The sequence below is a fragment of the Gambusia affinis genome, linkage group LG15, assembly GCF_019740435.1.
Source record: "Gambusia affinis linkage group LG15, SWU_Gaff_1.0, whole genome shotgun sequence".
Lineage (NCBI taxonomy): Eukaryota > Metazoa > Chordata > Actinopteri > Cyprinodontiformes > Poeciliidae > Gambusia > Gambusia affinis.
In genome coordinates, this window is record NC_057882.1 from 14268043 (window position 1) to 14280273 (window position 12231).

At 37.2% G+C, this 12231-nt stretch overlaps 1 protein-coding gene across 4 annotated transcripts in view; it reads right to left on the reverse strand.

Moving 5' to 3' along the window:
- Window positions 1–276: 276 nt before the first annotated feature.
- The window catches only part of LOC122844891 (roundabout homolog 2-like), a 93839-nt gene continuing 81884 nt past the window's right edge, over window positions 277–12231 (reverse strand). For all 4 annotated transcript variants that reach the window (XM_044140727.1, XM_044140726.1, XM_044140725.1 and 1 more), the window contains 4 exons: window positions 12025–12230; window positions 7501–7662; window positions 7124–7378; window positions 277–2559 (listed from right to left, as the gene is read on the reverse strand). In XM_044140727.1, coding sequence (XP_043996662.1) covers window positions 2558–2559; window positions 7124–7378; window positions 7501–7662; window positions 12025–12230 — 625 coding nt within the window. In that variant the 3' untranslated portion in view covers window positions 277–2557. The remainder of the gene's footprint in view (window positions 2560–7123; window positions 7379–7500; window positions 7663–12024; window position 12231) is intronic.

The window sequence follows — 12231 nt, forward strand, 5'->3', positions numbered from 1 at the left end:
AAAAAATTTCAAGTATCTCTTTCTTTTCTCATAAACACAAAATTGCCTTGTTTAAATTGTATCTTTTCTTGTGTTTCCCACCATAATAATTTATATTAAGACTCTTAATTTCGACACACACTGAAAGGCTTAAAAAGCAAAGAAATAAAAGCACAGTGTTCTTTAGGTATTCATTTTTATGTATTCAATACAAATTGTAGAGCTTTTTATTCGACAAAAAAAAACAATCATTTTTGTATAAATCAGCCAATAAATGTAAACAGTATATTCTTCAAAGTTTTCCCTGTAATTTTGAGCTCCTGCGCTGAAAATGAATTAATTTTATAGCTCTTTAGTCATCAAGCGTGGAGGTTGCTGTGTTCTTGGATTCAAATAGACAATACCTTAAGCATGTGGAAAGATACCTATTGTGGGAATGAATCAAAATCAAAACAAACTAAATAAGCCTATCAAATCTATTTTATCGTATGGGCAAAGATACTGCAATCTGCTTGAAAAACACCAAAACTGAGATCAAACATTTTCCAGATATCATGAAAATGGTTTTATTATATTACTTTCACTTTTGAGTGCCATATATTCATTAATAACTCCATCCAGCTCTTGTGAAATAACATTGCTGTTCAATTTGGAACCAAAATGATTCTGCCTTTCTCTGCAGACTTCTCTGAATAAATGCAAAGGTTGCTGCAGACTCATGCATTGTGAGGGAGAGATTCAGTTCATTTTCACGTACACGTTTTATTTTGCATCAAGGATTAAAAAAAAAAACAAAACAAAAAAAACTGTCCTTCTGTATGTGGCTGTGCATTCCTGAAGGCAAACCAATCTGTCATGGAAAGATCCTTCACATGGTGAGCAATTACAAGAAAAAAAACCAAACAAACAAAAAAAAAAACCATCCCAGAATGTAATCATCCCAACATGTGTGGTGACCAAACATACTGGATACATTTGGCAGAAATATCTTAAGAAGCTGCATTTGGACGTCTTGAGTATTAACATCTGGCTGTCAGTAAAATCTGGAAATGAAGATGTTTTTATTGTAAACCGAAAAATTCGATAAAAGGACTTGAGATGGTTTGAAAAAGTACTTGTCCCTTGCAGATTTCTTCTGTTTCAATATAAGACGACAACACAAAATACAAAAATGTCCTTTGATTGAGAGAAAACAAGCTACCCAAAGCAAAGTGAATATTCTAAAACATTCCAGCGTGACAAAAATGCCTCAAGAAAACAACTCTGTAAGGGGGCAAATACTGTTTCACAGTAGAGAAAAAACTCTTGAATGGCTGCTGACGTAGACTGTCCATGAGCAGATGTGGCGACTAATCTGAAGAAATCTGTAACGTAAGGGGGTCGATACTTTCTCAAAGCAGAATATGTCATATATGTTAGAAGTCACATACAGCTGTCCTATAATTTACACAGTTTCTGTCTGCAGGTGAAATAGGTCTCTTTACTCTACCTGTCTAAGGCGTCAACTTTGACTTTCGCTAAGTCACTTTTATCGTCTCATTTCCCATAACTGTCACATTGCGTTCTTGATATTGCACATCATGTCAAGAGCTGTTACTGGAAACGATACGATGATATATTATTTAGTGAAATTTTCTTCTTCAGAACGGCAGAGATGCAGCCAATGTTTCATGTCTTTCCTTTGGATATCAAAGTTAATGTGATCTCCTTGCCACCCACTGAGAACAGTTCTTCGTAAAATCTCTTAATGAGTTTCACAGCAAGAGATATGAAGCAATGTTAGTTCGTCTTTTTTTTTTGTTTGTTTTTTTTTGTCTTTTGTTTCTTTTTTGGCATATTAGTTTCAAGTGTGTACCTGTTATTTCCCCCAAACAATTACAGCACAGCCAAATATACAGTACAACCTCTGACTCTCCACTCTTCATATAGATCTCACTCTTTTCCATTATGATTCTCCTTCTCAGCTTAGCTGAAAATTAGTTTGTGCTTATTTTCACCAAAAAAAAAAAAAAAAAAAATTAAAAAAATTGCTCTGTGCAAAATACAATACAGTAGCCTCGTCAAAAAAAAGCTAACAGTTTGAGCATGAATAAAAAAAAAAAAAGAAAAAAAGATTCACAGTAATAAATCACAAAAAGAGACGGCTGGATTCGGCTTGCATAGCAAAGCAAAAGAAAAACAAAATAACATTAAAAGTATATATTTACAAATTATGCAAGTCCCTTCATCATTTAACAAGTCATTTTTGTTGTGTGGCTCCTTTTTCTTCACATCTCCACTGTGTGATCACCATGTGACAGAAAACAGAAGCGGACATATAACATATTATTTACTCTTTCAAAGAGAGAAAGGGGGAAATAAGGGGATAAAAATAACACTGTGAAAGTGGTGTCTGTGTCTGTACATGACATTTACAGCTCCATGTTTTCTTCAACGCTTTTTGCTCTTCTTCTTCTTCCATTTAGTGTCCTCTCTGGCTTCTAAATACCATCCTCGCCTGGAGAAAATCTCATAGTGCTTACAAAACAAGAGGTCCGGGGATAGACCACATCTGCAGGAGATGGATGTCTCACAATGACTCTGAAAAGAAACCCGGACAAAGAAAACAGAATTACAAAATGGGCTTAAAATCCTTTGCTTTTACATCTGGGGCATCGTTGGGTTTGTGTACTTGAATGCACCATCTGTCTTTTCAGCTTCTCTTAATGCAGACATGTAGGCTTCCCATTTAATTTTATTCTTAAAAACTATTAGAATTTATGGTTTTTGAATTGATGACAAGTCAACCTGGTAGAAAAAATATATATTTTAAAATCGTCTATGTTTTATATTTTTTTTTCCAATTTCAATAAAGGGGACAAAAGTCAAATGCATAGAAGTTACCTGGAGTTCTTTTATGACTTGTAGAATCTTAGTTGCTCAGAGTTAACAAAGAAAAACAAAACCATAGAGGTAAGTAACAATGCAAATGTTCATTTCTAACGCTTTAAATATATTTTTAAACTTTTATATTTAACATCATCATCATATTTATTCTGTATCTTTATCCTTTTAAGTACTTACCTAAATGGACATGTTTTTTTGCACAGATTTTATTCCTTGAAAACAAATAAATGTGGCCATTTATTAGAGCTGTAATATAACATCAGGTTTTCGAGATGACATGATGCATATAAACAGATCCCCAGGTGCTCTGCGCTTCCGCTTTCTTGAACCATGTTTAGTTCTCATTCCAACCACTAGGGGGTATCAATGCACTTCTAGAAGTGTCTTTAGTGTAAAAGAGATCTCAACCAACATTTACCGTATTTATCCACTCCCTCCACTGCGGTCACAACAAAATATTATGTTCCTATAAACCCTCATCATGGCCATCCATTGTTTGATGGAAAACATTGTAAAATTAATTTACTTTTGCTTCCTTTTGCAAGTTGGATTGAACCAACTAAAGAGGAGGGAAGACCAGACTAAAATTTTGCAGTTATTTTTTTTTATATATCTATCTTCAGTTTGCCAGATAAAAGATGTTGAGACTTTATACATTCACCCAATTCTAAGGAATGATCAGATTTTCTCTTATCAAAAATGAGGGAGCAGTTGCTTTACTTCTCAGGCGCTCATGCAATAAGACAGGGGTGCTCAATACGTCGAGCACCAGGTTGAGTTGAAACTGAACGCCGCCAGGATGATGAGACCAGAACTTCCTCTTCTGACGCGCCTGTCAAAAAATATTCACTAAGATCCTAAACGTTTGTAGCTTCATTAAAGAATGGTAATAAAAAAATAAAATAAAAAAATGTGTTAAAATTAATATTCTCAGAAATTCTTTTTTCAACAAGGTGTTGCGCAATTCACTGCATTTTCGTTCCATTAACATGAAAAAAGCCGACTCAAAGACCGACTGACTAATTTAAATTCCTGCTCTGCTAGTTAATCAACCATCGCTGTGTTCAGGGACGCGCTTATTAATAATCGAGAAAAAAAATATTAAGCCTGGAAACTTGATATTGTAACGGATTGAATGTTATGTTTTTAATGTAATATTTGCTCGGCTTGCGGGGCGCAGGCGGTTGCCACGGTAACAGGTGTGCTTAAACTACACAGAGAGAGAGAGAGTAAAAAGGTACGAGTGGTTTTGAGTTGATCACCTGTTGAGATTATTTTACTTTTGATTACCTTTGCTGTGGCGCATTACAGCCGCTGTAGTTTCTAAACGTTGGACTAATTACTTCGTTCGTTTGTGAGTATACGTCATTCACAACAAACATCAAACAGAACAAATATCCATCCATCCATTTTCCGAACACCCTTTGTCCCTAATGGGGTCGGGAGGGTTGCCGGTGTCTATCTCCAGCTGCATCCCGGGCGAGGGGCGGGGTACACCCTGGACAGGTTGCCAGTCTGTCGCAGGGCGACACAAAGACATACAAGACAAACAACCATGCACACACACACTCACACCTAGGGAGAATTTAGAGAGACCAATTAACCTGACAGTCATGTTTTTGGACTGTGGGAGGAAGCCGGAGAACCCGGAGAGAACCCACACATGCACAGGGAGAACATGCAAACTCCATGCAGAAAGATCCCCGGGCCAGGAATCGAACCCAGGACCTTCTTGCTGCAAGGCAACAGCTCTACCAATTTTTGTTCTGTGCAGCCCCCAGAACAAATATATTTCAGAAAATTTTAACAAACAAATGGCTTCTACCATGATAATTATGTGAAATTAAATTAATTATATCCTAACTTCAGAAGAATTTCCTTTACCTTTACAGAGCTCTGTGGTTCCTCCTATCATTCTGTAGCTTCTCATACTGATGTCATCAAACCAAATTTCAGATCTACCATAACTGACAGACACCTGCTGGCCTCATGTTTGCAACCAGTAACCTCCTCTCAATGTCAGAATCTCACTGAGGAAGAAACTGCATTAGGTTTTCTATCACTTTATTATTTCTGCCATGACTGATGTATGTTCGCATATAACATAAGTCAGTAGAGTTTAATTTACAATTTTTTATGTCTTCGTGTCATGAGGTAGATCTCAGCCGGCTGGTGAGAGAAAAAGTAGATCTTGGTCTCAAAATGTTTGGGCACCCCTGCAATAGGATGTCAAACTTAAGGCACTTGCCTTCACATTTGTGCCTCAGTAATAGCTTACACCTACTTCACCATTTGACAGTCACATGCTGACAACAGCTGGATAGCTGCACTTCACTCTGATGTATTGTGGCCTTTTCATTATTGTGAGATATTGCGGCGATAGATCCTCTAACTGTGTTTATAAAAGTCAAGATACAGTGTTTGCTCGGAATCTAGAATTTATGAGCTGAGAGGTCAGGCTGTCCTTAATTTGATTATGCACCACTATACACTTTCTTCTAAAGGAAAAGCTGTAAACCTTTTTACAAGCCTGTTAACATGTGTGCATCTAAACACAGCAATTTTAGAAAACTCTAGTGAAGGTCAATGCTACATAATCTGACCCAATCAGGGTCGAACACTACTGGGTCTTGGACAAGACTCAGTTATGTAACTAAATGTATGGGCACATCTGAGAATGAAGCAGATGATGACGTTTTTGTAGATTATTTTGAAAGAGCTGCTCTACCACCAGATTAAAGGGAAGCTGAATGAAACAGGATGTGCTGTTAGGCAAGGCGTTTGGCATATGTGTCATCCAGCTATGAAAAGTCTGTCATATTGGCTGAAATAGACATTATTGGAGGGTATATTTCTTGTCTTTCTTTCTTTAGCGCCATCAGATCTTCCCATCAGATCAGTGTGAGAAGTTCACCGGTCTTAAAAACAATAAATTGGTGGTAGCATGGCATTAACTTGTTGAGTTGGCATAGCAGCACTGTTTAGTCCAATTTAATCAAACGCTAGTTCCTTTGTCTTGAAAGTTTGGTTCATTTGAGGGATGTGAATGTGCACTCAAACTCTTATGCAGACCAAAAAAAGTTAAATCTGGTCTGCCTAAAAACCTAGATCTCAGTTCGGCTGAAGTGAACTCTGGTGTGGTTTGAATGCATATGATCGCTCCAAAAGAAGAAAATGAACTATAGTGCAGGGAATTCTGGGTAAACACAACCTAAAAGAAGGTGAGATTCTAGGGCTAGCAGGAGAAATGGCCACAACCTCTAAAATCTGACTACACTCCATTTTTAATTAGATTTTGCAAAAGAAGGAAGTTGTGCTCATGTCTTCCAGGAAGTTTTCTTGATGTCATTTCCTTTTGTAGTTATTGCTGCAGCGCCACCACAGGCTAAGTGGTGAACAGGTTTTTCAAAGGGTTTCCACGGTGCAGTATGACAGTGAAATCCCGGCAGCTGAAAATGTAACAAATATTGAAATTTTGGTCCCCAATCAAACCCAGTCTACCAGACTACCGGGTGTGCAAACACCCTTAGAAACACTGAGGCAGAGATGAAAATCTTTTTCTAGATTAACGTGACAAACAAAAGGGGAATATCAACAAAGATGTGTAAAGAACCAACTGGTATCTGTTACATATGGTTTTACCACCAATGTAGTTTAAGTCCAAGATAAATGTGAGAAAATGAGCTCATGCTGTTCCACAGCTGATCAGACTTTAACAATTTAAACTTAGTCTTTTCATCCATTCTACATCTTCCATTTGGCAACCTAAAAACAAAACTAACAAATTTTTAACATGGCACTCAACACGTTTTATTAGGCTGTTGGTCTGCATTATTCCACCGCCAGTCCAAGATGAAAGCTGGTGTTTGATCTGGCCCAGAATAGTGTTGGTGCTTAGGTAAAACTGGCTTCATTTCCTCAGAACCACAGCCAATGTTTTTGATAGGGGAAACTGAAAGAAATAATGCCAAGTGGCCACTGGCAACAGCTCAGCGCTGGAAGCAGGTTTTTGGTATGTAGGTTGATTTTGCATTTCCCCACTGCTAGAAATGCGTTTTCAGAACAAACGGAAAACATTTCTTTCAAAGATACTGGAATATCCTCCATGTACCCAGATATTTCTTTCTATATTCTGTGATCAAAGTTTTCCAAGCATATGCATTTAGGAAGAGCTTCCTTGCAAGTCAAAAATCATCATCCTCTTTTGGAAACATTCACACTGATCCATCTCCATGAGAGGTTTAGTATCAACACTTACAGTGTTCCCTTTTCTCTGTGCCGTTGGTGGAAGGATGTCCATTGTGGGAGAGCTCTGCGCTAGGTCTCTTGTGGGAACCCCTACCCAGGGTGGCCCTGCCGGACGATGTCGTGCCACTCCAGGAAGCCATATGCTGTCTCTCTAGTGTTGACACGGTTACCATGCACTCCTCCGAGGGGTGCGGTGCTGCAGCTGCCCACGGGCTTTGCATGTGGGAGCCCATGCTGTGCAGGGACTTTGTGGCCGGCGCGAGGGCTGTCGAGTGTATGGTAAGAGATGACAACGTGGAAATGAGACGTCATGACATGCGCCTGATCATAAAAGAGGAATCATGTTTGAGAAACAGTTGTCTGGGAGCGCTAACGTCCAAAACTCACAGTCTGTGTTGGTGTCTCTTCGTCTGGGAAGAGTTCCAACCTTGTCTGTCTGAGGTTTGTGGCCAGTAAGCGGTGCCCCCTTGTGTCCGAGGCTATGTGTGCCATGTGTACCATGGTCTGAGGAGCCAAAGCTATCAGTGTGGCTGTGGAGGGTGGATTTCCCTGTGATAAGAGGAAATGAGTCAGTAATGATAGATGATAATTTGTCTACAGCGAATACAATATGTCAGTTGTACAATGAGTAGAAGGTTAATGGTGTCTTGTAAAAGGATTCATTCCCCTGATTTTGTATTTTATCTTACAATCGCAAACTTTCATGTATATTTTTGTGGTATTTTGATAGAAGTAGTAAATACCTGTGAAGCAGAAGGACAATAATGTATTCAGCCTCTTTTACGGCAATACCTCTAAATCAAATCCAGCGTAACTCACTGCCTATAGAAAGTTAGTAACCCTCAGTGTAATTGAATTGAATCCTTGTAGAAATTCAGCTGTTCTGTGAAGAACTCAGAGGGATAAACTAATAGAGAGGTTTAAAGTATATTTAAGCTTTAAAACAATTTTCTATGTGTTGAATCAATTATCTGCAAATGCAGAAACCATAGTACAGCTGCAAACCAACCAATGCATGCTGGAGGAGGCAGCGAGGAGGCAAACAATCAAACCTTTTGGCTTGCATTCAAAATGCTGAATTTAGCAGAAAAATAAAATTGCACATTACCCTAAAAACACCACTCCCATGGTGAATCATGGTAATGGCAACATCATGCTATGACAATGGAAAAAGTATCCCTCACCATGACTAACTCCTAAGCATACAGCCTAAGCCAGGCTTAAAATAATTTGTATTAAAAAATATTCATGTGTTAGAATAACTGAGGTAAAGCATATAGACCTAAATCAAATGAGCGTTTAGTAGCAACATTTGAGAATTGATTTATATAGACGAGCTTCTTCCAGCTAGAGTTTCAGTTTGTAGAGAAGAATGGGTAAAAAAAAAAGGTCTGGAAGAGAAATAAACCACTTGCAGCTGTGTTTACAGTAAAATGTGGTTCAAAAAGAGGGACAGATACAAATACACACCACACTTTTCAGATTTTTATTTGGAAAACAGTTTAGAAAATCTGTATCATTTCCTTTCCCCTTCACAATCACATGCTAATTTGTGTGAGTTATTCACATAAAATTTTAATATCCTGATGTTTTATCATCAGGGTATTGATAAAATGTCAAAAAGATGAAATTAAGCAAATATTTTTGCCATGTACAGCAGACATGTCTTAAAACCAGGCATAAGGATGTGTCCCACATGTCATAGAAAAACAGACAACACAGTAGGTATGCTGTTCAGAGAATTTGACAGCTTTAAGAACAAGCCATCCTTTGTAGGATAACAAAAAGCGATGTGGCTCCGCCCAGTGGCTTCAAGGAACCAGACCAAAAACTCATATTTTTTACTTATAATGTGTGTCTGTAAGATCTGAGATGATAGCGCGTTTGCATTGCTAATGTGTGTAAATATTTATAGTCACACTGTTTCTGCCCCGCAATGGGTTATCAAAAGTAATGAACACACACATATTCTCAGTGTGCCCGTCAGTCGTAACTTATCAAACACTAGGGTCTAAAAGCGGTGCAGTTCTGTTCCTGTGGGAGAAGCCATCAAGTTTCTGAGTTCTAAAGAATAGCTTTCAGGCAGAAACCTATTTATAAATGCATAAAATTGTAAAATATTTTATGGCTTCTACATTTATCTGAGAATGATCACATGTAACTTTTAAAAGATGGTTTAAAACTGTCCTAAAATATATCATCTGAAACAGAGGTTGCAATGATTCAAAGTCTATGAATAATTTTTGTATTTTGCTGTTATAGACTGCCTCTGTTTCCACCACAGTGGCTCAAATCGTACCGGAGTCTCATAATTGATGGCAGAGCTCCCGATCTACCAATAAATTGCTGTTCAATCAAACTGACAGATGAAAAGAACATTAATCAGAAAAGCAGCCAAGAGACCCATGGTAACTCTGACTGAGCTGGACAGATCCTCATTTCTGTTAGCACAACAATTACTTGTGAATTCCACATGTCTAGCCTTTTTGGAACAATGTAAAAAATAATAAAAAATAAACATAAAAAACATCAGTTTGCAACTTTCTACAAAGAGGGTTCGATCAAAAATGTAGAAGAAGGGAGTCCTGGTTAGAGGACATAGAAACTGAAAGATTTAGCATAAATGCAAACTGCTATGAATGGCAGAAAGCTAGCACATCAAGCCCCCTGAATACACAGCCCCCATGATGAAGCATGGTGGAGATAAACCTTTTATTGTTTAAAGTAGGTGTGTAACAGAATATTAAATAATGTTTTATTTTATCATGCACGGAATTTATTCACTGGCATCTTCTCCTCTCATCTTTTAAAAATTGGCCTTCTAAAAATAGTAATAATAGTAATGCTTCCACTCTGAACATGGATCTATTGTGTTTGGAGAAACTGTCCAATATAAACGCAATTTCTTGGCAAAGTGCTTTGAGTGGCTGTAGTGACTCTCCAGCAACAAGGTGAAAACAGGAGGCTGTAAACAGTTCCTCCCCCCCTTTCTTTCAGAAGCATACAGCACATTTGTCCCATTCTAAATCTTGTATATTGCCAGTCAAATGGGCACAATTTATATATTAAGTGGTAAGACACTGCTGTGTTTTGAAGTACCTTTTATTTTTTTGTATTTTTCATCCACTGAGAACCACGTTACTTATTATTGTTTAAAATGGTCTCAATCAATAGTTCTTCCGAAAGTTCTTCAAACTTTCTGAAGAACTTTCAAAGTAAGAGTTTGGACTTTTTCTGTCTTTTCTTTATATTCTGCACAGTTCTTACACTCGACTCTGGATTCATATCAGCATCAAAAACATACCTTGCTCTCTTTTTGTACTGTGCAAAAACAGAGAGCAAGATAGTAAGAGAAACAAAAGACCAGAGAGATGCATCATTTAGTTTTCGATCCATATTTGTGCAAGGATATTTTTTCTATTTCTCATAAAGAAAGGATCAATGACGACAACTTACTCGTTTCCTTATTTGGACAAAAATGGAATTTACATTTTTTATGTGCACTGAAAAAAACCTAGAGATAAAAAGGCTATAATTTCCTTGAAATTGTTCTTTTGTAATTTTTTTTACAATACATTTAGATTATTTTTTTTCATTGGTTGATCTTTATAATTGAACAAAAGACACGTATACAGTTCTGGGTCAAACTGACCTGCTGATTAAAACCAAGACAAATGAGTCATGCCGAGAGTATTTAAGTTTTCCCCACTTCTGCTGAGTGTCACTCAGGGTGGGTGGAGTTTATCCACGGGAACATAAAATGTTCCCATCAAAAGTTGTATGAACACCTGCTTTCTTGCAGTTTCCTAGTGAAGTAAAGAGAATAGTGAGAAAGTGGGTTTGTGTGTGTGTGTGTGTGTTGTGTGTGGTGGTGGGGGGTGCAACTTGTGTGCATGTGTGTGGTGAAATATTGTTCATAGCTGCATGGAAACATATAGAATTTAAAATTTTTTGATCTTTTTACCCTTCAACTTGACTGCCGGGTCAAATTGACCCAAAGAGCATCTATGTAATATGTAGACGCAGGGGAGGGTTGAAAATGTGTAAAATTAATACAATTTCAATTTATATGTGCACCTATTAAGACAAACAGAAAAGTTTCATGCAAAAAATACTTCCAACTACTTAAAAAAAAATTTGAACTTTAAAACGGGTCAATTTGGCCCGCAACATAACAGGAGGGTAAAGTTAAGACTATATAATCTTTTTATATATATTATAATATAAACGTTACCTTCATTACTTCTACTTAAGACACAAATAGGTTAATAAATAAATAAATACATAAATTAAAATATGAGTAAATAATCTAAAAATAGAAATAGAATAACTCCTCTAAGTTGCAGAAAATTAAGTTCCAAAATATCTTATTTTAAGTTCCTTCCTCTGCTCAGCTTTATAAACACCTCTGCCAAAAATCCTAAGGTGTAAACATCCTCAGAAAAGGTACATAGTGCCATTTTAGCGTTTTTGCACCCCCAGATGGCTGCTGAAGGAGATTCGAGAATTTCTCAAACCTGTATGAAAGAATAAAAAGCAGCACTTCAGGTATGTTTTTGATGCTGACATAAAGTTCAAAAAAGTTGATTTTACATAATAGTCCTCCTTTAAAGAACAATAAAATTATATTTTTATTCACTATCTACATTCAATATGTAAGAAATGACAAATACGTTACTGGGTGTTGATTTTGAATGTGTAACATTTGAAAAGCATAACTTAAGTTAACTCCTTCAAGATATAGAAAGTGTAATAGGACTATTTCATTTTCAATAAATAAATCAAATTCTAACTGCACTAACAGATTAAATGCTCTTGGGACCCCTTGATCCAGCCAAACTCCCCATGCTCATCTCCTCAAAGTCATAATGAACTTTCATATTAATTTTCTTTATTAATAAGAACACATACCTGTGCCTTCAAAGCTATCCACGCTGTGGCCAGGAGTGTATTCAAATCCGCACAAGTTCTTTGACACCACAGCATATCTTTCATCCTCCTCCTCCTCTTCTTCCTCATCGTCTTCAGAGAGGAGTGTTGCTCCCAGATCAGAGCCCAGTGTACTCGACATGAAGTCCATCGGTGTGTTGGACACATTAGCGCTGCTCTTCATATGCC